Genomic DNA, 25,929 nt, shown 5'->3' on the forward strand with positions numbered 1-25,929 from the left:
ATGAATGAAGCAATGCAAATAACCAGATTTAAGCTGTAAAAGAGGCTTAAAACTTTTTTGTTTTTGTTTTTAGCTATTTCAAGATGCAAAACAATAGATATATTTCTCTTTACATTTAGGGTGGTAATACACTTGATATTTTAAAATTTTGAGTTTCATAAATTATCCTTTTTCTCTGTGGTTCTCAAACTATGGTTTTGTGCACCAGCAAGAAATATTTCAAATGCCTCCAATGGGAGATGAGGGTTAGGACTGTTTTGATGTCCATGAACATGCTAGGTGGTGTGATTTAAGAATGTCAAAGCTGGAGAACCACTGCCTTATATATATATATCAATTACACTGTACACTTTTATCTAGCTAAGGACCTACCTTCAAAGCAATTTTTACTGTGTAATGGATCTTGCTATAAGCATCATAGCCCTCAATCAGGATATAAACACAGTTTGGTCTTCACTAGGTAGGCAATGTCAAATGATGCTTTATCCACAGTGTGGAATCATGCTACAGCTCAAGTCTTTTACAGGACTCTAATAAGATTCTGAAGCTTTGTCTGTTCCCATCTGCACAGGCAAGACCAACTGCATTATAATAAGGAGGGGTGCTAGCATGTTACAACATGATCTAACACAGTAAAAATGTGTAGGTGGATGTTTGGTTACCTTTTTCCCACTGCCTTAAATAACAATGTGATTTAATTTCCATCTATAGGGAAATTTTCTTATAGCCTGAATATTAAATAGTTATAAAATGCGACAAATCATTGAAACATGAAAAATACAATGATATTTAGGCATTGACAAGTAAAATGAAAACTGGGACAAATGAAAACACCAAAGACTATTTAAAGTGGCATATTTTATATGTAAGCTATGTTTAGAAATAGAAAAAAAATAGAAAGTGGATTTAAACAAACGCATTGCTCTAGCAAGAGTGCTATCTCATGCATAGGATAAAAATGAAAAGCAGGGGAGAATTACATCCACAGTAGAACTATTATTTTAGTTGAAGATAATGTCCCATTCATAGCACAGATGTAGATTATATTTGTTTATATTTGTAAATCAAAATGTGTAAGCAATCATTAACTTGTCAAATGACGGATTAAAAGACATCACTGAAGCCTAAAGCAGGTCATCTTCCACTTCATTCATTTGGCTTTCAGACTGTTTCATCATCACTCATGTCCCAAATCTGTAATGAGAAAACAAGCGACATTTCACTCAGTATCTCAAATATGCTTTCAAAATACCTTATAAAACCCCTAATCCAATTTAAGAGGAAGAATACATTTCATTTATGGACCATCCACTCTAGAGGTGGTTGAATAGTATTAATGAAACTAAGAGCTCAGTGGAGTCGAGGTTGTTTGGATCAGTAATCATTTGCAAACCAATCTCTTTAGTTGCACACACATTTTGGCACTTGTACTTATTCCTATAATAGTCTGAATGAATAATTTTCATTGGTTGTTTCTGAGCTATTCCTTTGGCTGTTTGCTATTCATTATGTGCGGTGTGTGGCTGGTAACTTGGTATTGTTTCTGCTTGCTGATTGCTTGACAAATTGTTACCAGGAAAATAACAAATGATGCATAATAAATAATACATATTCAATATAAAACTTTAGGAATTTGTGATCATCATCCGGAAGAATCAGTGGCCACCCAAATATTGAGAATAATCAATAGTATGACCCACAAAGAGCAGTAAATTTAATTCAAGCTGAATATATATGTGTGAATTTGTTTTCCCCCCTCATTTTTTAAAAAGTTCTATTAACCATTCAATAATTTACTGAAAAACATATTTTATGCAGCAAGATGTAATTGTATATTTACTTTGGTTTTGGGTTATGACCAAGACATATCCTGGAAACCCAACCTGGAAAACAAGGATAACGTATTCACAGAATCCCCATGGAACCTGGAGTCCTAGAGGCCATACAAATTGAAGGTAAGTTCTGTATTTTCAATCAGTTGTCAGGAAATAGAGTGACACATTTTAAAAAATGCAAAAATTTGCAATCGCGCCTGTGTACATACAGTAAGTGCACACCAGAGACATGTCTGTTCTTTCATGGAAATGCAGGTGCATTTAGCAGGTTTTATTACCATTTATTCTGGAGGCTCAGTGAGTGGTTGCCCCAGACTTTATACCCATAAGTTCAAAATCTTTGCATTCTTTCTGAAACATTCACAGAGTTCCAAATAACAAAATGGAATAATCGAAAGGGAAACCCCACAACAGAGTATGCAGTAATAGTGGAAGGTACCATAGGTCTGGGCTAAGGTTTACTGTAAAGGCCACTAACTTATGTTTGAATTTTTGTAGTTGTAAAATAAGTCTGCTATACTAAATAACCATTCTCCTTCCCCTTCCCCCCAAAAAAGTTGCAATTAGAGATGTGAAAACATAAAGAGCTAAGGCAGGGGTTCTCAAACTGGGGGTTGGGACCCCTCAGAGGGGTCGCGAGGTTATTACATGTGGGGTCATGAGCTGTCAGCTTCCACCCTAAACCCTGCTTTGCCTCCAGCATCTATAATGGTGTTAAATATATAAAAAAGTGTTTTTAATTTATAAGGGGGGGGGGGGTCGCACTTAGAGGCTTGCTATGTGAAAGGGGTCACCAGGACAAAAGTTTGAGAACCCTGAGCTAAGAAGGAAGGTCCTCTCATGGATCAGTAACTGGTGAAAAGACAGAAAACACACAGAAGGAATAAATGATTAGGTTTCAGAATGAAGAGAAGTAAATAGTAGTGTCCCCCAGGATCTTTACTGTCACCAGTGCTGCTGAACATATTCATAAATGATCTGGAAAACGGGGTAAACAGTGAGGTGGTAAAATTTGCAGACAATACAAAATTACTCAAGATAGTTAAGTCCAAAGACAGACTGCGAAGAGTTACAAAGGAATCTCACAAAACTGAGTGACTGGACAACAAAACAGCAGATGAAATTCAATGTTGATAAATGCAAAGTAGTGCACATTGGAAAACATAATCCCAACTAAATTAGCTGTTACCACTCAACAAAGAGATCTTGGAGTCATTGTGGATAGTTCTCTGAAAACATCCGCTCAATGTGCAGTGGCAGTCAAAAAACTCACTGAATGTTAGGAACCATTAAGGAAAAGGATAGATAATAAAACAGACAATATCATAATGCCACTATATAAATCCTTGATATGCCCTCACCTTGAATACTGCATGCAGTTCTGATCACCCCATCTCAAAAAAGATATATTAGAATTTGAAAAGATACAGAGAAGGGCAGCAAAGATGATTAGGGGTATGGAACAGCTTCTGTATGAGGAGATATTAAAAACACTGAGTTTTCAGCTTGGAAAAGACACGATTAAGAGGGGATATGATAGAGGTCCATAAAATCGTGACTGGTGTGGAGGATGGGAATAAAGAAGTGTTATTTACTCCTTCACATAACACAAGAACCAGGAGTCACCCAATGAAATTAATAGGTAGCAGGTTTAAAGCAAACAAAAGGAAGTACTACTTCATACAAAGCACAGTCACCCTGTGGAATTTGTTGCCAGGGGATATTGTGAAGGCCAAAACTATAATGGGGTTCAAAAAAGAACTAGATTAGTTCATGAAGGACAGGTCCATCAATGGCTACCCCATGCTCTGGGTGTCCCCAGCCTCTGACTGCCAGAAGCTGGGAGTAGACGAGTAGGATCACTCGATGATTGCCTGTTCTGTTCATTTCCTCTGACTCACCTGGCATTGGCTACTGTCAGAAAACAAGATACTGGGCTGAATGAATGTACCATTTGTCTGACCCAGTATGGCCATTTTTATGAAAAGTAAATTAGTTTGCAATGGAGTAAGAATAATTTATACTAAAAAAAAAAAAAAATTTCCTCCCCAAATCCTCACTCTTTGAATGTAAACTGTAGATTTTATATATTTCTCCCTGTCTGATTACCATTTACAGTGACTTAAATTAAATGGAATTAATTTGACTCAAAGTTATATCAGAGAATGAATTTGGTCCTATAGGAATCATACCTTAAAGCGGGACTTTAAGGAACGTAGCAAGACTACCTAGCAGGTGGTCTTTGGCTTTACTGACAGGCTGTCATAATATTAATTTTACCCTTAAGTGTGCTAGAAATTCGTCTAAAACTTAGACCATTCCATGCATGTCCCAGCTAAATGCCATGGACTGACTACCATGTCAGGTTCTTCTGACTACAAGAATAAGATTGGCATTTCCAAGGCATAGGCCTTGGACCTCAAAAGATTAGCCCATCATAATAAGTGAATCTAGGAACTATGAGCATCACCGTAGTGATCTTCTCTTTCTTAGCTGTCTCTATCGAGTATCAGGCACAGGTTATCTGCCTGGAAGTGCGGTGTGTTGACATTAGGCTGGCCACAAGATTATTCTCTTCTTTTACATCCTGACTGATGGAAAAACATATGCCAACAGAAGCACAAGATGCCAACATTTATTTAGACTGTACACTCTTCAGGGCACAGACTATCAGTATATTTTTACAGTGCCTAGCACAACAGGGTCCTGTTCTTGGTTGGCCCTGAAGCACTACTGCAATACAAATAATAAATAAAAACAACTACATTTTCAGACAGACTGTAATTGATATTTACATATAATTTCCATAAAACCTATCCCTGCAAAATATGACTTTTCTAGAATTTGGATATTTACTGACAAAGCCACACCAAAATCTGGACCAAGGAAGTCTACACACAGCTCTCTGTAAAACACATACTTTAAATGGTAAGATTTTCTCAATTCCTAAAAGTGGTTGCAAAATGGTGGTATAAAAATCCTTCTGGAAAATGCTGAAAGAACAGTATGTTTACAAAAGGAAAAAAGAGTTGATGAGCGACTTAGAGTTTGCCAATGAAAATACAAATGTCCAGCTCACCATTCAGGGTCAAGGATGTGGAAAATAAATATGAAAGAATTATCTTTAAATAGAATTTATGGTATGAATCAAGCTGACAAAAGGCAAGAAATTCAAAGTTCAGGCTGATATTCCATCCTCAACTAACCCCATTTTGAGTTTTTCAAACTTTGTAATAGCAACAAGGACAGATTTTAACCCTCACTCTTCTGTGTGTTAAAGAAAGATACTAAACACATTTACAGATTGCACAGTGGGATGAGTTGAGGACAGGGTGTCCACAATTTTCTTTTAAACAAACATAGTGAAGGAAGCCAGACTGAATGCTACAAAAGTTTTCTTTATTCACAAAAGAAATATATCATGGTCCTATCCAGCTTCCCCTCACTGTGCTAGCCGTGTATCTCATTTCTGTTCTGAACAGTGCGGGTGAGAACTTAAGAATGGCCACACTGGGTCAGACCAATGGTCCATTTAGCCCAGTATCCTGTCTGCCAACAGTGGCCAATGCCAGGTGCCTCAGAGGGAGTGAACCTAACAGGTAATGATCAAGTGATCTCATTACACAAACTAAGAATTATTTCCCCATGCTAATTTCCCCCCCTACTGTTACTCACACCTTTTTGTCAACTGTTTGAAATGGGCCACCCTGATTACCACTACAAAAGTGATTTTTCCTCCTGCTGATGATAGTCCACTTTAATTGAATTGTCTCGTTAGAATTGGTAAGGCAACCCCCAGCTTTTCATGTACTCTGTATATATATCCTCCTACTGTATTTTTCACTCCATGCATCTGATGAAATGGGTTTTAGCCCATGAAAGCTTATGCCCAAATAAATTTGTTAGTCTCTAAGATGACACAAGTACTCCTCATTGTTTTGGTGATACAGACTAACATGGCTACCACTCTGAAACATCCTTATTCACTGTCTCCAAGTAAGTTTGCCCTATATGCTTTCTTGACCTCTTTACTGAGAGTGGATGGCAAGGGTGCCAGTTGTACTGGAGATTTTTATGATCTGGACATATCTCCTTTAGGAAATCGACTGAAACGCCTGACTCATTTCAGACAGGCCTCTGGATAGCTGTTAGGTGGCAATCTTTATTAATCGCTCCTGACCTAGGGTGGATTTTAACTGGTACTTTAGAGGTGAAAGCCTCCCTATCCCATTACCTTTCCAGTCACCTTGCTCAGCCTTAATGTTTTATTTCCTAGTTACTTTCAGGTAAAGCTAGATACTGAATTTTCTAAACTATACTTTATTTTATCTTAAATCTTCTATACAAGGTTCTAAAATGTACATTTTAAAAGAACCTTAAGTTGTATTCTATGCTACAAACTATTTGCTCAGTTAACACCACCTGCCCCCAAGTTGTGTTTTAAGAGCAGTAGAAGCGATTTCTTTTGGAAACTGGTAAAAATAAAAAATAACTCAGGATCTAAGACCTGACATCCTACCACTGCTTCTTAAAGAATACAGCGGCATTTACAACTTTCCTAGGGGTGAGGATTTTGAATTTCTTATCTCATCCTGGTAAGCTGAAATACCAACTGATATTCTGTTAGGACCATAAGCTCTATGGGGCAGGGACTTTTAGTTGTATATTTACAGAGTGCCTAGTACATGGGGCCTCTAAGCTCTACCACAATACAAATAAAAATAATCACAACTACATTTCAGTTTATTTTTTCTGCCGTTGTGGGGGAGGACACTGTCTTCCACATGTTGTTGGCAAATAGATGCTTCAACAAAAAGCTAGAAAGTATAAAATCTTATGACGTAGTAATAGGAAGGACATTGGATGGTATTTTCTGGACATGTGCCCAACTTTACATATCTACAATACTTTAATGCAGAGTACCATAGTAACCTTTCTTATTTGTAGAATGCATCCAACTGCACTCAATTAGAGAGGGTAATATTTCCTAATTGTAATCTCTCCACAAACCATGCTCTTAGAAACCAGTGAGATGAAAGAGTGGAGAATATGAAAGAATTACATTTAAATAGATGATTACATATCTTCCTACCTAAATAAGATTCTTTCTAGAAGTTTTGAAAATGTTTGCAAAAGACCCGAATTGAGTTTTACAGATATTAAACCATTATGCAAACATCCTGGATTGAGACATAATATTTTTGAGAAGGATGGTAATATCTTACTCCCAAAAGAATAGGCTTTATATACAGCAGGGACAGATCACTTAGTCCAGAAGAATACCCTCTGTCTGGATCATGGCATTACAAAATTCTGGCCAGCCCCTGAGCAGACTGTGGGAGGAGCTCTTTGTGCAGGAACCAGTCAGAATTTTGTCCTATACTAAGATGCTCTGCTGCTATGACTAGTCTCCTGCTTACTGCCAGATATTGCTCCACTATGATTCACTAGAGTATCTTTCACAGCTAGGTTTTTAAAAGAATAAACACACCAACAAAAAAATTTGGCGGGGATTTGGTGTGGGGGGGAACAATTAAGCAAACTTCAAGGCAGCTCATAATTCAAAGGTGGAGCAAGCTCGTCAGGCCCAGATTAGCCCCAATATGTTAGGCTAGACAATTATACAGCTTCATCTTTGTAAGGAATCTGGGGAAATGAGTGGAAAGGAAGATGATGTGCACAACAGGAGGAATGATGAGACAATAATAAAGTAGCTCAACACTAAGTTAAAGCTTGCAGAGAGAAAGCACAAAAAACAAAAGAACAGTGCAAGAATCATTCAGCATAATATGGATCTTGATCTGCATGTCGACACTTAGGCTGGTGTATATATTCTCAGTGAAAAGCTTCTAAGATGGTCACAGCCTGATTTTTGAGGGTTACAGAAGAATGGAGTGGTCTGCTTGGGTCAAAGTTATCTCTAATGAAATTGTACATGTAGGGGCAAGTGGTGAACTAGAAGAGAAGAAGGATAATTTTATACAAAAATGAATGGCAACATTTTAAAAATCAACTAAATGACAGCAAGCTGGAAAATGCACATTAGCTGGGCATGTCAAGCTGTAATGGCAAAATATCCCTCTAGAGGGAAAGCAGCATTATATTATGTTCAGACCTGAATTACATAAACATCAATCCTGACAGCAAAGTTATAAATGTCATATGCTCTTAGTTAATAGCAACAGATCTTCCCATGAAAATGTGCTTTAACTAGATGGAAATCCAAATATTGTGAAAAAAGCAAATGAATTATTACTAGCCTTTTAAAAATTCAAATTCAATGTATTTTTTTTTAAATGCTAAAAGCAAACAGCTACATTCCCTTCATTGATGGGCAAGAAGAAAGGAGCTAGTTTATTGTGACTTTTTTAAGAGCAGCATTTTAGAAAGAGAAAGGATGTAAAAGAGGAGTGTCTAAATGACTGTTTGTTATGCCTTGCACCTTATGTCCAATAAAAGCTGTGAATTTGGGTTTTGTTTTGAGCTCCCTTTCTTCTACCGCACACCTGGGCGAATCAATCTAAGTGAAGCTATAGGTAATGACAGGGGAGGTAATAAAATAGGCAAATAATGAACCAGCTGTCAAACTTACCCAGTGTGTACAGATCTGAAGAGATTATCTGAATGCACCTGTTATGTTCAAGTACCTATATTATGTTTAAACTTCACTTTAGGGGTTCTTAAGTTTCAGATGCAAATTAAGTCTATTCAAGATTAGAGAAGCATTTCCACACTTGTTTTCTTGAAATGACAAGTATTATTTTCCTGCATAACAGGAAGGGGGGAAACCCCCAATGTATCAGGTTAACTGTTCATTCATTTCTCAGCCACTGATTCAAAACAATTTCAAAACATTAAAGGGACAATAAGTACTTGTCATTTCCTTCTCTCAACAAAGGTACCTGTAACTTCATTTCTGTGAGAACAGATACAAAAGTATTAGGTGGGTTTTTTGTGTGCGTACATGGGTGGAAATATGTAGTGACTTTTATCTGATGTGATTAAAATATATAGTGCAAATATATATAGCTAGTTATGGCCTTATAGGCAGAGTTGGAAGAACACAAGCCTGTCCGTACAGATTTTGTGTGTGCGCGCATGTATTACTGTGACTGCTCATGAAAATGATCATCTGAATGTCAAAGTAGCTATTTCAATGCATATAATGCACTCACTGCTTAGGAAAATGTAATATAAACACATACACAAATATATATCTATAAATACAAATGTTAAAGGTATAATATATATAGTATTATACATATATGTGCACATTACAAACATGTTAAAGAATAAAAAAAACCCATTGAACTGAATGTTAAGGCTGAAATTCAGCCTAGTATTAAATGTAATGCTTGAGTATCACATAAGAGCACACAACTTTACTCAAACTTCAGATACAACAAACTATAGGCTCTGATTCAGGAAACCACCTTCATTCAATTATTATTATTATTATTATTATTAATCATCATGTTTATTATGGTAGTGCCTAAGGGCCGACCAAGCGTTGGTTCTCCACTGTGTTAGGCACTGTATAAACACAGAGCAATAGACAGTCCCTGCCTCGAAGAGCTTACAATCTAAACAGACAAAACAGACACAGGGTAGGAAAGGGATAGAATACACAAGCAGGGTGAACAATGTGATGGAGGCAAAGATCCTATCAGTTCCATGATTTTTTTTCAGGGTCGGGTAGGAAGGGTGTTAGTGGGTGGGTTTATGGAAAATAGATCCTGTCAAACTAACTTGATTTTTTTGGATGAGATTATAAATTTGGTAAATAAAGGTTACAGCGTTGATGTAATATACTTCAACTTTTGTAAGATATTTGACTTGGTACCACAGAATATTTTCATTGAAAAACTAAAATTAACATGGGACTCATTAAAAACTGTCTGCCTGCTAGGTCTCAAAGTGCAATTGTAAACAGGGAATTATCATCAAGCGGGTATATTTCTAGTGTGGTCCCATATGGATCAGTTCTTGGCCCGATGCTATTTAACCATTTTATCAATGATCAGGAAAAAAATAAAATTGATAAAGCTTGCTGATAACACAAAAATTGAGGGAGTGGTAAATAACAAAAAGGACAGGTTACTTGTACAGAGCGATTGGGATTGCTTAGTTAGCTGGATGCAAGCAAACAATATGCATTTTAATATGGCTAAATATAAATGTATACATTATAGAATAAAAAATGTAGACTATATTTACAGGATGGGGGGACTCTATTCTCAGAAGCAGTAACTCTGAAAAAGATTAAGAGGTTGTGGTGGATAATCAGCTGAACATGAGCTCCCACTGCAATGCTGTAGCCAAAAGGACTAATGTGATCCTGGGATGAATAAAGAGGGGAATCTTGAGGAGTAGAGATAGAAGTGGGAGACTGTCCTGTTGAAAGTCTCTGGGTAAGGATAAAAGGGGTAAAAAACAAGGGTGATGTCATAGTATGGCCACCTAACCAAGAAGAACAGATTGATGAGGCTTTTTTTAAGCAACTAATAAAATCATTCAAACCACAGGACTTGGTGGAGATGGGGAACTTCAATTACCCAGACATCTGTTGGGAAAATTATACAGCAGGGCACAGATTATCCAGCAAGTTCTTGGAATACATTGGAGACAACTTTTTATTACAGAAGATGGAGAAAGTGACTAGGGGAGAGGCTGTTCTACATTTGATTCTGATAAATAAGGAGGAACTGGCTGAGAATTTGAAGGTGAAAGGCAGCCTGGTTGAAAGTGATCCAGAAATGACAGAGTTCATGCTTCTAAGGAATGGTAGGAGGGAAAGCAACAGAATAAAGACAATGGACTTCAAGACGGCAGACTTTAGCAAACTCAGATAATTGGTAGATAAGATCCCGTGGGAAGCAAGTCTAAGGGGAAAAAAAAGGTTCAGGACAGTTGGCAGTTTTTTAAAAGAGCTATTATTAAGGGCACGAGAAAACTACCCCAATGCGTAGGAAAGATAGGAAGTATGGTAAGAGACTCCCTGACTTAACCAGGAGATCTTCAACAACCTGACATTTAAAAAAGAGTCATAGACAAAGTGGAAAATAGGTCAAATTACGAAGGATGAATATAAAAAAACCAACACAAACATGTAGTGACAAAATTAGAAAGGCCAAGGCACAAAAAAGATTAAACTACCTAGGGACATAAAGGGTAACAAGAAAACATTTTACAAATCCATTAGAAGTAAGGTTTCAGAGTGGTAGCCGTGTTAGTCTGTATCAGCAAAAACAATGAGGAGTCCTTGTGGCACCTTAGAGACTAACAAATTTATTTGGGCATAAGCTTTCGTGGGCTAGAATCCACGAAACATCTGATGAAGTGGGTTCTAGCCCATGAAAGCTTATGCCCAAATAAATTTGTTAGTCTCTAGGATGCCATTAGAAGTAAGAGGAAGATCAAGGTTCGTTACTCAATGAGGAAGGAAAGACAACAACAGAAAATGCAGCAATGTCAGAAGTGCTAAATGCCTTTCTTGTTTCCGTTTTCACCAATAAGGTTAGCAGTGATCAGATGACAGGCTGTCTACACTACATACGCAAAAAACCCACACACACCCCCGAGCGACATAAGATATACCGACATAAGCGCTCGTGTGCACAGCACGATGTTGGCGGAAGAGCTTCTCCCACCAACATAGCTTTTGCTGCTCTTGGAGGTGGTTTTATTATGCTGACAGGAGAGCTCTCTCCTGTCAGCACAGAGCCTTCACCAGACACACTGCAGTGGTGCAGCTGTATTAGTACAGCTGCGCTGCTGCAGCACTGTACATATAGACATGGCTTACTATAGAGAACATCAGTGTAAATGGGGTAGGATCTGAGACTAAAATAGGGAAAGAACAAGTTAAGAATCACTAAGGGCTTGTCTATACTTAAAACGCTGCAGCTGCTGCACTGCTGTAGCACTTTAGTGAAGATGGTACCTACGCTGATTGCGTCTCCCATTGGCATAGATACTTCAGCTCCCCAAGAGGCAGTAGCTAGGTTGACACTGACCTAGTGCTGTCTCCACTGGGGGTTAGGTTGGTTTAACTGCATTGCTCAGAGATATTTCACATCCCTGAGTAACATAATTATACTGACCTAATTTCCTAGTGTAGACCAGGCCTAGACAAGTTAGATGTCTTCAAGTTGGCAGGGCCTGATTAAATGCATCCTAGAATATTTAAGGAACTGACTGAAGAGATCTCTTTAGCCATTAGCAATTATCTTTGAGAACTCATGGAGGACAGGAGAGATCCCAGAGGACTGGAAAAGAGCAAATATAGTACCTAACTATAAAAAGGGGAATAAGAACAACCCAGGGAATTATAAACCAGTTAACTTTGGTACCCAGAAAGATAATGGAGCAAATAATCAAACAATCAATTTGTAAGCACTTGGAAGATAATAAGGTGATAAGTAACAGTCAGCATGGATTTGTGAAGAAGAAATCATATCAAACCAACCTAATATCTTCCTTTGACAGTGTAGAAAAATTATCCTTGTCGGTGGGGTGGGGTGGGGGAGAAGCAGTAGATGTGATATATCTCAACTTCAGGAAGACTTTTGATACTGTCTCACATGACCTTCTCATACACAAACTAGGAAAACATAACCTAAATGAACCTACTATAAGGTGGGTATGCAACTGGTTGGAAAATTATACTCAGAGAGTAATTATCAATGGTTCACAACCTGGAAGGGCATATCAAATGGGGGTCCTGCAGGGATCGGTCCTAGGTCAAGTTAAACAGAATATCTTCATAAATTATTTGGATAATGGCATAGTAAAAGTTTGCAGATGATACCAAGCTGGGAGGAGTTGCAAGCACTTTGGAGGACAGGATTTGAATTCAAAATGAACTTGATAAACTGGAGAAATGGGGTTTGAAATAAATAGGATGAAATTCAACAAGGACAAATGCAAAGTACTACACATAGGAAGGAATAATCAACTGCACAAATACAAAATGAGAAATGACTGCCTAGGAAGGAGTACTGTAGAAAAAGATCTGGGGGTATAGTGGTCACAAGCTAAATAAGAGTCAATAATGTAATACTGTTGCAAAAAACATGAACAGCATTCTGGGAAGTATTAGCATAAAGGTTATAAGCAAGACTGAAAAAAATTGGGGTTGTTTAGTCTGGAGAAGAGAAGACTAAGGGGGGACATAAATCTTCAGTTATGTAAAAGGTGTTATGAAGAGGGAGGGTGATAAATTGTTCTCCTTATCCACTGATGAGAGGACAAAAAGCAATGGGCTTAAATTGTGGCAAGGGAGATTTAGGTTAGACATTAGGAAAAACTTCCTATCTCTAAGGGTAGTCAAGCACTGGAACAAATTACCTAGGAAGGTTGTGGAATCTCCATCACTGGAGGTTTTTAAGAACAGGTTAGACAAATACTTGTCAGGGATAGTCTAGATAGTACTTAATCCTGCCTCAGTGCAGGGAACTGGACTAGATGACCTATTGAGGTCCCTTCCAGTCCTATATTTCTCTGAGTCTATGATTTTATCTCTGTATTTGACAGCGGTGCAACTGCTGCTGGAAAATTGTGTCCAGTTCTGGTGCTCACAATTCAGTACAGATGTTGATCAATTGGAGAGGGTCAGAGAAGAATCAAAAGAATGATTAAAGGATTGGAAAACATGCTTTACAGTGACAGACTCAAGGGGTTCAATTTATTTAGCTTAACAAAGAGAAGGTTATGGTGTTACTTGATTACAGTCTAGAAGTACCTACATGGGGAACAAATTTAATAATGGGCTCCTCAATCTAGCAGAGAAAGGTGTAAAACAATCCAATTACTGTAAGTTGAAGCTATACAAATTCAGATTGGAAATAAGGCATACATTTTAAACAGTGAAGAGGGTAAGAGGTATAGGTGTTGAGTAAATCTGAGATGAAGGGGTAAGAAGGGGGGGGGAGGAGGAGGTTGGAGCATACAGTCAATCAGCATAGGGCAAAGAAAGTTCAGTAGAACTGTAGAAAGTTCTCAGAATGTCCAAAGGTCCCTGCTTTGGCTGCTCAGTCCCTACCCACTAGAGCAGGAGTTCTAACACTGGTGGTCGTGTCCCCTCAGTGGGTCAGGAGGTTATTACGTAGGGGGTCGTGAGCTGTCAGCCTCCACCCCAAACCCCGCTTCACCTCCAGCATTTATAATAGTGTTAAATATAAAAAAAGTATTTTTAATTTATAAGGGGGGTCGCACTCAGAGTCTTGCTGTGTGAAAGGGGACACCAGTACAAAACTTTGAGAACCACTGTGCTAGAGTTTCTGGTTGGGTCCTCTCTGCAGTTTCCTCCCAAGTCCAGATGGTGAGATGGGACTAGGGAGCACACCAGGGACCTAATGCCCCTATAGAGTGTGTGTGGCAGCCTCTCTTGCACAGTTTGGGTCCAACGGGGTGCTGGGGGAGGGGTGTCCCTTGGCTATTTCTGCCCCTATTGGCTGGAGTCGCTGATAAAACATCTCAGGAAAGCACTTAAAAACATGCTTATCTTTAAAGAAACAAAAAAGTCCTTTACAGGTATAGATCATGAGCTTTTGATACAAGATATGCTCAGTAGGCAAAAAATTCAATGGGCTATCAGGCAGATGATAATGTTACAAGAATCATGTTATTGTTCTTTTGACAGGCTGTTAAACTGTCATATAAATATTTAAGAGGGATAGCCGTGTTAGTCTATATCAGCAAAAACAATGAGGAGTCCTTGTGGCACCTTAGAGACTAACAAATTTATTTGGGCATAAGCTTTCATGGGCTATAACCCACTTGTGTAGTTGCTGGTGAGTATTTGCTTCAGGGTTGGGGGGCTGTCTGTAAGCAAGGACGGGCCTGTCTCCCAAGGTCTGTGAGAGTGAAGGATTGTCCTCCAGGATAGGTTGTAGATCCTTAATGATGCGCTGGCTGAACCTCTCCAGCGCATGACCAAGGATTTACAACCTATCCTGGAGGACGATCCTGCAACTCACCAGCAACTACATACCACACAACAGAAACACTAACCCAGGAACCAATCCCTGCAACAAACCCTGTTGCCAACTCTGTCCACATATCTATTCAAGGGACACCATCATAGAACCTAACCACATCAGCCACACCATCAGACATCAAGAATTATAACATTCAAAAACCAGTAGGAGAGCACTTCAATCTCCCCAGACACTCAATAACAGACTTAAGAGTGGCCATTCTTCAACAAAAAAACTTCAAAAACAGACTTCAACGAGAAACTGCAAAACTGAAATTAATTTGCAAACTTGACACCATCAAATTAGGCTCGAATAAAGACTAGGAATGGATGGGTTACTACAAAAAGTAATTTTCCCTCTACTAATTTTCCCTCTGTTGATATTCACACCTTCTTGTCAACTGTTGGGAATGGGCCACATCCACCCTGATTGAATTGGCCTCGTTAGCACTGACCCCCACACTTGGTAAGGCAACTCCCATCTTTTCATGTGTTGTATATTTATACCTGCCTACTGTATTTTTCATTCCAATCATCTGATGAAGTGGGTTATAGCCCACAAAAGCTTATGCCCAAATCAATTTGTTAGTCTCTAAGGTGCCACAAGGACTCCATATAAATATTATAAATCTGTTATGTATTCTTTATTAAGGCCCTACCAAATTCACGGCCATGAAAAATGCGTCACGGACAGTGAAATCTGGTCACCCCCAAGAAATCTATTCTTTTGTATGCTTTTACCCTATACTATATAGATTTCACGGGGGAGACCAGCATTTCTCAAATTGGGGGTCCTGCCCAAAAGGAAGTTTCAAAGGGTCACCAGGTTATTTTAGGGGGGTTGCAGTATTGCCACTATTACTTCTGTGCTGCCTTCAAATCTCGGTGGCCGGAAAGTAGCGATTGTTGGTCGGGTGCCCAGCTCTGAAGGCAGCGCCCTGCCAGCAGCAGCACAGAATTAAGGGCGGCAATACCATGCCATGCCACCCTTACTTCTGCACTCCTGTCTTCATAGCTGGGCAGCTGGAGAGTGGCGGTTGCTGACTGAGGGCCCAGCTCTGCAGGCAGCAGTGCAGAAGTAAGGTTGGCAATACCACACCATGGGTCCATAGTAGCAGACAGCCAGCAACTCAATTAGTTGCTTGGACAACTTCCTCTGCCCCCCTCTGGCTTCAGTAGTGCATCCCAGCCAGTCGGTGGGTCTGGATGTCTTCCCCCATCAGAAACTTCATGGGCATGGCTCTTTGGCTAGGTCTACACTACAGCGAACTTCCGACCTAAGATACGCAACTTCAGCTACGTGAATACCGTAGCTGAAGTTGCGTATTTTAAGTCGGCTTACCTGGCGGTGAGGACGCGGGAAAGTCGACCGCTGCCGCGCTGCCGCCGACTCCGCTACCGCCTCTTGTCGAGGTGGAGTTCCGGAGTCGACGGTAGAGCCATCAGGGATCGATTTTACCGCGTCCTCACGAGACGCGGTAAGTCGATCCCCGATAAACCGATTGCTACCCGCCGGATCGGCGGGTAGTGAAGACGTAGCCTGTGTGAGCTAGAGCTTTGCTAGCCCCCTTGTCCACTGATTTGGGTGAGCTGCTGCGTGGCAGCCACAGTCTAAGCACTGCCTGGGGACCCGGAGGACAGCGGTCGAGGCCTGTGATCCCTCACAGTATGCTATACACATTGGGCTATGCTAACAATCCTGGTGTGATGCTCACAATATGTTTTTTCAGTTAATTGCCAATATCACCTTTCAGAAACAGCAGCACAAATGAGATTGTAACTTAAAATTAATTAAATGCATAAGAGTTACAACATCAAATCTCTTCAGAACTTCATATTATGGACTAAGGGAAAATAATTATCAAGTTCAGCACCCTGCTTTCATCTGTCATGTATATTTACCACATGAAGAAGCATGACACTTAATCTTATTAGCATTGAAAATGTGTCCTGAGCACATTAAATATTTTGCAATTTCCCCATCCCCTTTTTGCCCCCAGGAACAAAAGTAAATGAGCAGCAAGAAGGCAGCTGTAAAAGGAGTACTAATGACATAAATATAAAGTGCTTAGCTTTGTTCTGGGTTCATACCCTGATGCATGATAGAGTCTGTGACATGACTTGTCAGCCGTGATGGGCATTTCTGCTGTACTTAAGTGGCATTAGTTCATCCCTCTGAGCATGGGCTATAACAATTTGGATGTAAGCACCACATTAGAAGCTCTCAGAGAGGCTAGGAATAGGAGAGAAATCTAAATGGCTAACTACAGGATATGGTATTAAGCACTTCTGATTCTTCAGTTAAAGGGCATGCAATCACTTCTACACAAAATACGGAAAAGCCTGGGCTTCACGGTGTCACAATACCAAGTATACATTTACAAAAAAGCATGTTATTTACTTCAAAACCACCATTAAAAAACCTCAATAGACAAAGAGGTGAAAAATACATCTACTATTTTTTTAAATGTTTCTGCCCTAACATCTTATGACAACAGGAAAAGCAAAGCAAACAAAGAAACCAAAAAAACAAAATGAAAACAACCCTTCCCCCCCCCCCAAAACCACAGAAACAAAAACAAAACACCCAGAAAACAGAGGGGACTTATTCTCCAGGGGTGCTTTAGTACTGAAAATGCTATTTTCCAGGCCACCGTGTTTATTTTGTTGGAGTGATGTTTTCTTAATAGGAACTTATCTAGTACAGAGTCTATCATGCTGGCTTTCAAAACCTGGAGTCAAACAGAACTCAGAACTCAAGTAGATTTGATGATCTGGTGATTCCTAATTGTGCTTTGTGGAGAATTTTAAACATAGTTATGATATCGCCAAAGAAGTCAACTAGCCAATCAGAACATTTCTTTGAACAATATTCAAAGTCAGATTGAAATGAAAAGAATTTTACTATTACACTTAGTCCTTATACAGACCCTCTGAACACAAACTCTGACTCATTTAAACAAAAAGAAAAAGATAATGCAAGGGCTATATATTTCTACCACAGATACTTTACACTGGAGATGTGCTATGCCGGTTTGAAAAAGAAAAACTAAAACCTACATACAACACATCACATGTAATACCACAAAGGTGAACTATTGGCTCTACTTAAGTCAATGAGCGTTTTGATCCCATGGTGTCCAAGTACAAGCCTCTTGGCATCTGAACATTTAAATCAAATGAGAACTAGAAAAAACACAAGAGAGATAAATAGACAGATCTTAAAAGTAGTAGCTGGAGTTTTCCTTAGTTAATAACATTGCCATATATAACAGTACTGTAGTGTGAACTTTCCACATATTCAAATTTTCACTTCAATCCTTGTCTAACGGGTGCCCACTTCATATATCAAAATAAATAAAGTAAATAATAATAATACTCTGAACTTACTGAACTGTTTTTACTACACACAAAGCCTGAAAGAAAAAAAGATGAATAATGTAGGTGTGAATACAAACTTATCTTTGATGGTCCATGGTCTCTTATAACATATTTTGAAGGTAAATTAATACATCAGTGTAACTATTACTATTTCTACAGAGGAAACAGATCTTTTTTTCCCCATTATAACACACTTCATTTGTTTTTGGCATAAATCAAGTGCTTGTCCTCTTTCACTACATCTTTGAAACTCACTTTATGACACACACCTTTCATCTGAGACCTGCAAACTATTTTTCAGAGCACAGAATCCTTGGCAATGAAAAGACTGTTCACAGTTGGGTTTCCAGAATAAATTATTCACATTTAATCAATGAAGGTGACTCACTGACTATGAAAACATGAGTGCTTACTATTCCAATATGGGATCTGTCCATCCTCCTATTACCTAAATGGTTCACAACCCTTGCATATAGTTTTTTTGAAACTAACAATGTTACATACTGGAATATGAACTAATATATTTCATATATAAGGGGTATTTTGAAATTTCTTATCCATCTAGGACAACTTCTCATTTGAAATTCTCCTTAAAACTCTAATGAGAATCTGAATCTCAAATTAAGAAAAAATAGGGTGTCTAGATCATATGAAAAAAATACTTAGAGCCAAATTCTGACCTGATTTGCAGTGTGCAATCCCATCAATTTCAATGAGATTGTGTGTGTGTGTGCGGGGGGGGGGGGGGGGGGGGGGCATCAGCCAGCACAGACTTTGGTCCTTAGGATAAATCAGAATTTTGGCTTATTCCAAAGAAAAATTAGGGGGGAAACAACTAAGGGGGAAAAAAAGAAATATATACATAGAAAGGAGAGGTTACCTTGTACAGTTACTGGAGTTCTTCGAGATGTGTCCCCCCAATGGGAGCTCCATGTCAGGATGTGTGCACATGCATGCACTCTTGATTGGAAATTTTTGTCAGCTGTGTCTGCAGGTCCGTACCTGCAGCCTGGATACCCATGTGTTCCAACACAAGAGTATATTGGAGGAGTGGACCTGCCACCACTTCAGTTTCTTCTCAACCAAGTCCAACAAGAGACTTTGAGGCTGAGGGTGGGTAGTGGAGCCCCCACAGGTCCACGCATCTTGAAGAACTCGAGAAACTGCATAAGGCAAGTAACTACTCTTCCTCCTTTGTGCAGTGTCCCTTTGAGTGCTCAGGAGTCTCCCAACCAGTACCTCCATCATGGAGGAAGGGGCTGAGGAAGTGGATTCAATACAGATCATGGAACAGCATCATCGAAAGCATCAGCTCTGGAAGCAGGCATAAGAGAGCAGCGATGAGAAAATGTGTGTGATGAAGAGCAGGTGGCTGCCTTATAGATGTCTGAGATAGGTATATTTTTCAGGAGAGTCACAGATATAGATCAAGATCTAACGGAGTGACCAATTACCCTTGGATGAAACCCAGTTTCATAGAAGGATAGGATGCACCCGGTAACCCATACAGACAGCCGTTGTGTGGAAATTGTATGTCCTTTAATTCTTTGTGCAATTGAGATGAAGAGTTGAGGAGAAGCCCCAAAGGGTCTAAACCTGCTTAGGTAAAAAGTGAGACTCTTTTTATGTGCATTGTATGGAGGCTTGGGGTGAAGCACCAGTAAGTGAATCTCCTAATTAATGTGGAATTCTGAAAAAACTTTAGGCAGGAAGTGAGGGTGTGGTGTCATCTTATCTTAATAGGACACTGTGTATGGTGGATCAGCCATCCAAGCTCCTCAACTCTCCTGGCCAAGGTGATGGCTACGAGGAATGAAATAGCCAGGAAGGGAATGAAAACCCTTGATAGCTCATGTAACTGTCAATCATCATTGCCAATGGTTTGCTGTGAAATCAGGAGAGGATATCTAGTGGGATCCCACAGGGGTCAGACTAGGATCTAGTACTATTAAACATTTTTATTAATGTTTAAGATAACACAGTGGAGAGTATGTTTACAAAATTTGCTGGATGACCCCAAGCTGGGAGTGGTTGCAAGCACTTTGGAGGCCAGAATTAAAATTCAAAAAGACCTTGACAAATTAGAGAATTGGTCTGAATTCAACAAGATGAAATTCAATAAAGATAAGAAAGTACTTTACTTAGGAAGGAAAAATCAAATGCTCAACTACAAAATGGGGAATAACTGACTAGGTGGTAGTCCTGCTGAAACTATCCAAGGACTGTAATGGATCACAAATTGAATATGAGTCAACAATGTGATGCAGTTGCAAAAAAGGCTAATATCATTTTGGTGTGTATTAACAGGAATGCTGTGCGTAAGACAGGGGAGGTAATTGTCCTGCTCTCCTCACCCCTGGTGAGGACTCAGATGGATTACTGGGTAGAGATTGACACTGTCAACCCATGTAGTCAGCCCCTGTGATGAAGGTGTGGTGAAGGGAGAGTGCCAGGTATTACACTGTAAAGACCCCTCTGAATGGGAGGATGGGAAGCTTCTCTCCTCTGCCCTCCCCATCAATAATAAATCCCCACCTAAAAACCAAAAACCCACAGGCTCCACAGGAAGTGGTGATGATCGAGTAGGGAGCACAGGGCCATTTTCAGATAAAAAACAAAACCCAGATAATGATGGAAGGAACTAAAAAAGATCATTTGTCATTTCCCCCAAGAACAAGGATGTCAACCCTGTGCTATGGCTGACTTCTGATTTGGACAATTACATTCTATGTGCCATAAAATGGAGATGTAGAAACAAATACATTTTTTTAAAAAAGTTTTTTTAAATCATTCAATCATAAATAAATAATATGGACCCTTCTCATCTCCTACCCCCATTAGGACATTGCTCACAATTCAAATAGCTGTAATATCTAATGGAATTGATTGATACAAACATCCCATGATATTGTTTTGTATTGAATTGTTAGGTCATCTTGCATAGGGACATTTTGTGTGCTATTTTAATATAAACATGTTTTCTCTTGTTAAATTCATGTGATGTCTTTGACAGGTATATATAAAACAGCCCAGAAAACCTGAAAAACAATATCCAAATATCTTAAGAGTTTGGATAATGTCACAAGACAAGCATCGCTTTTGTAGCTTCCAGTGGTCCCATCAATATCTCCTGATATTTATATAGCACACTGCTCTCAATGCTGTTTATATCATGCTGTTCAAGTAGCTACAAAGTAAGATGGTTTCTGATTATATCAGTGGAAAATAAGAGAGTGAATTCAGGTAGCTTGGGATCTTACAAAATCTAAATAAAGGTGCAGGTAGGACTTAATTCAGAGTATTCCTGTGTTTCATTTAACACATTTGAAGATACTTGCAGACCTTAGAAAAGAAAACGTGTGTTTTTATTAAAATCATATATAAAAATGTCTATTTCCCCCTTTGCTCATTTTTACTCCTTGGAAAACTGTATTTGTAAAACAGGATAAAATTCTTTACCTATTGGTAGGGAGATGATGACATCCGAGATAGCTCAGCTAATAAGCGTTTAGATACTATGATGGGCATCCTAGAAATACCATAGACCGAGAGTTACATTGGACTTAGTTCTACTGCATCCCTATTCCTTTAAATAGAACATTAACATGAAAAAAACATACTGTGCACTAGTGTAATATAACCCTCTTTGGACATTAGGTCCAGTATCTGGAATATTTGTTATGAACATGTATTAGAGACAAGCTATTTACTAGCATTCTCTACAGATTATAATCAACCTCAAGTTTACTTTAAAATGTCGCTATCGCCTCAGGACACAAGCCCACCACAGAATCAATTACAAGGTTCCACAATTCACAGACCTGCTTTTATACCAATCATTTCCATTAATAGGGAAACTACTAAACAAACATGGCCATTGAAAATTATTAGTAAGACACTTATCTCCACACCAGTATTGAACAGAGGAGAGTCTGACGTGACTCTGTAGCCTCTTTAAAAATGCTTCAGATTTTTTGATCTGTTAAGTTCAACATCTGTAGGGTTAACAGGTCTTTTGCAAATACTTTATATGACCTAGCTAACAAAGCTCCTTATTTAATCTTCCCTTTTTCCCTTTCCTTTCTTTATCTGTCCCCCTAGAGCTGTTTTAACAAAGTGGAAACCCACTTGTTCTCCTGTTGGTCTTATTTTCATTTAAAGAGTGCACTAGCAAAGCTACTCTTTAACCAGTTGCTGGTTTTATAGATGAACTTTATTTCAAACTGTCAATATTTTTTCTTCTAATGCATTTAGATATGGCCTTTCTGAACACCCTAAATGATTTGTTTCTTTAACTGTAGTGACTAACTTACCAATTAAGAATAAACAGGTACCTACATGTTTTGTTGTACTACATTATTTGGAGTACATTGGAAACTGATTTTGCAAGAGGAGAAATGAAATAGACCCAATCCATTAGTAACAACTGTCTTGCTGAAGAATTTTTTTTTATTAAAACTGAATCTATTCAGTTCACACAAGCCTACTGAAGTGCTGTAACACATGTACTATTTCTACACTATCATAGTTACATGCATAGTGTAACAAACCACACTCCATAGCGCTGTATTGCAGAGTATGTTGCAGATGTTCTTCAGCACCTTAAAGACTTCCAATTGCTTACAAGCCAAACAGCTTGTTTTGGCTCAGAGTCCTCCCTCCCCCACATGGGACTACTTTGATCTTTTTGACGGTTATATGAATGCAATTATATTCATTTTATTGGATCAACAGGGAATGTAGAAAGAACACATTAATCCCACTGTGAATGATGGTGTGAGAAGCTACTTTTAATAGTTTGATCTTAGGGCTCCAAATGTATTTAGTGTGTGCCTGAAATGGAAATATTCATGACGGCTGCAACATGAATTTTCTATAAAATACATCATAATATTGCCAGCAGATATCTGCACTATTAAGACTGTTATTCCTTTTTTGCAGCCCTAATTCCATGTTATCTTCAATCTCACACTTTGTTCACAAACCGCTCCCACTCCCCAAGTAATTCAAAAGAATGGAAATATATTTGCAAAATGATGCTCCCTCATTTTCCACAAAACAGTATTATAATTTAAACATGATGTCTGTTTTACCAAACATCTTTTTATAAGTATGCATTATACAAAATATAGCAGAGCTTGCAGTTACACCATCGTGGGTTGTGATCTTGTCAGATCACTCACCTGATGGCGTGTCAGGCCAAGCCAGCATTTGATTGGGAGAGCTCCAGAGAACCCCTCTATTGTTCCAAAAAGCATTGTTGTAGATTCACTAGATAGCAGTTTTCCTTCTGATTTAGTGTCCACACCACCATGCTCAGGAATTGCATGTGATACTGGCTTTCAGATGATATTCAAAAAGAAGGCAGTAGTCCAGGGATGCCAAACATATGGCCCAAGGGACAGATCTGGCCTGTGGAACAGTTTCATCTGGCCTGTTGACTTGCCATGAATTGCCTACACAACCCTGAAGTCTGCACTACAAGAGGTTACGGGGGTGTGATTTGTAAAGCGCATCAGTGTGTCGGGCTCTTAACTCCCCCACATGTAGACCCCGGTAGTGTGCATTGATGTTGTCCTGGTTTCAAACAGGATTACATCAATGCATTCTACAGAATATTTAGTGTGTGCTAGCAGGGTCCATACAGGGGAGTTAGAGAACAATATACCAGTGCACTCTACAAGTCATACACCTGTAGCCCAGACAAGACATACATTTCTTTTTTTAAGATGACTGTGGTCGACCCGTAGCAGTCTCCTCCTCATGTATACATGAGGTTGGGTCTGAATCTCAGCAAGGAACATTAGTTTGTTCTGAATGACCAACCAGCAATGCTGCTCAGCGATCTAGCAAAATTAGCCCACGCCAAGTGGCAGGGTATCAGATCAGGTCCTCTCTATGAAATGAGTTTGACACCCCTGTCCTAATCATTTGCAGTCATTTAAGATTCCATTGCACTTTTTGCTAGACTGGGCTGCTTTTTAGTAGTGAATAAAGTGATACTTGTTTGTTTATCAGTTTGTAAAGCACTTTGGGGTCTTTAAAATATTAATATTATTGTAGATGGAAATAAAAAAAAATCTGAATTATTTTTTGTTCAGAACAAAACCTGAAGAATCGGTGCAATCTAAACCATAGAAGAACCTTTATATGTACTAAGAAGAGAAGCAGAAGACTATCATTTGTGACTTCTCTGTTGAAAATGACAAACTTTCTAATAAGCATTTTCAGAAGGTTAATTTGAATATGTGGGATTCAGGGAAGCACAAGATGGTACTGTATAGCTGCAATGTGAGGACTTAGACTGGCAAATGATTCTATCCAAAATAAACAGCTTACAAGAACTACTCTGATCATCCATCTCTTTACTTTGGCAACATACAACCCAGTTCCCTAAATATAGATCTTGTTTTGTGTACATTTGTGTACTCTTGCTACAATGTATCCATTAAAACGCTGTATTCTGGTTTGCAATTCCATATATGTCCATTTGATTCTTGACCCCTTTCAGTTTCACAAACTTCTTCCAACCCTACAAATCCTTTGGCTCCAGGGACTACCCTTACAGAAAGGCATACAGCATTAAGTTTTTATTCACCAATTGTGTGAAGGAAAAGGTTTAAAAACACTAGAGCATTGTAAGTTTTTTCCTCCCAGGTCAGTACTTTTCAAAAACATAATCACTGGCAGATCAGAGGAGTTGTACTTCTTTCATTTCTCTGAAAAACAGAACACACCTTCTATGGGTTAAATGTTCTGGTGTCCAGAACCTGGTTACAAAAATTGTAAAAAAAAATTTTTTTGTTTTAAATCTATCTAACACATTATAATTAAGAAACTTCATTCTGATGCCTCACTTAGGGTATGTTAAATAAACTACAATTCTATATAACCTTTAAAAAAGTGTTATAAAAAGTTCAATGAGGCCAAAACTGAACTAGTGATCTTCTCAACTCCCAAGACTTCCCCCTCTCCATTTTTCTGTGGGTAGATAACAAGGAAAGATTTTCCATGGATAATGAAGGAGATTTTCAAAAGGTATAAATGCGGGCGAGAAAGTGCAGTCAAGAGGATGCCCAGATTATGGGCCTGCGTTACTGGGAAAATTGTGATGTTGGAGAAGATTTGTGCCTTAGAAAATCTCCACCAACATCACCATCTTTCCAGTCACTGAAGTCCATAATCAGGACATCACCTTTGACTTTGCTCTTGTTTGGAGCCACACATCCAGGAAATGTCCAAGTCATGCCGCTTCTATCTACACAAACATTTCCAGGACTGACTTTCTGACTGTCAAGACTGTTAACATGTTTGTAAAGGCCCACATTATCTTGTGCCTAGATTACAGACATCTCCCCCTCAAATCTATTCAAAATGTTGCAGCTAGAATCATGTTTTTGGGCTCTGCATTCTAACCATATCATCCCTCTCTTCTGAGTCCGCCTTTTACACCATATCAAACACAAGCTTCCTGTATTTGACTTCAGTCCCTTCGTAGAGTTGCCAACTTTCTAATCACAGAAAAACGAACACCCCCTGCTCCTTCTATAGGCCACGCCCATGTGTGGGGGGATGTGGGCTCCGGCTGGGGGTGGGGCCTCGGATGAGGGGTTTGAGGTGCAGGATGGGACTCCGGGCTGGGGCAGGAGATTGGTGTGCAGGATCCTGGTGGCGCTTACTGTGGCTCCGAGGAAGCGACCTCCAGGTCCCTGCGGCCTCTAGGAGAATGGGCGG

At 39.1% G+C, this 25,929-nt stretch overlaps 1 protein-coding gene across 3 annotated transcripts in view; it reads right to left on the reverse strand.

Moving 5' to 3' along the window:
* Positions 1 to 840: 840 nt before the first annotated feature.
* ATG7 (autophagy related 7) overlaps positions 841 to 25,929 on the reverse strand; it is a 279,680-nt gene continuing 254,591 nt past the window's right edge. For all 3 annotated transcript variants that reach the window (XM_024211976.2, XM_024211978.2, XM_024211975.2), the window contains one exon: positions 841 to 1,194. In XM_024211976.2, coding sequence (XP_024067744.1) covers positions 1,162 to 1,194 — 33 coding nt within the window. In that variant the 3' untranslated portion in view covers positions 841 to 1,161. The remainder of the gene's footprint in view (positions 1,195 to 25,929) is intronic.

This window comes from Terrapene carolina, unplaced genomic scaffold (assembly GCF_002925995.2).
Source record: "Terrapene carolina triunguis isolate 2854851 unplaced genomic scaffold, T_m_triunguis-2.0 Scaffold232, whole genome shotgun sequence".
Lineage (NCBI taxonomy): Eukaryota > Metazoa > Chordata > Testudines > Emydidae > Terrapene > Terrapene triunguis.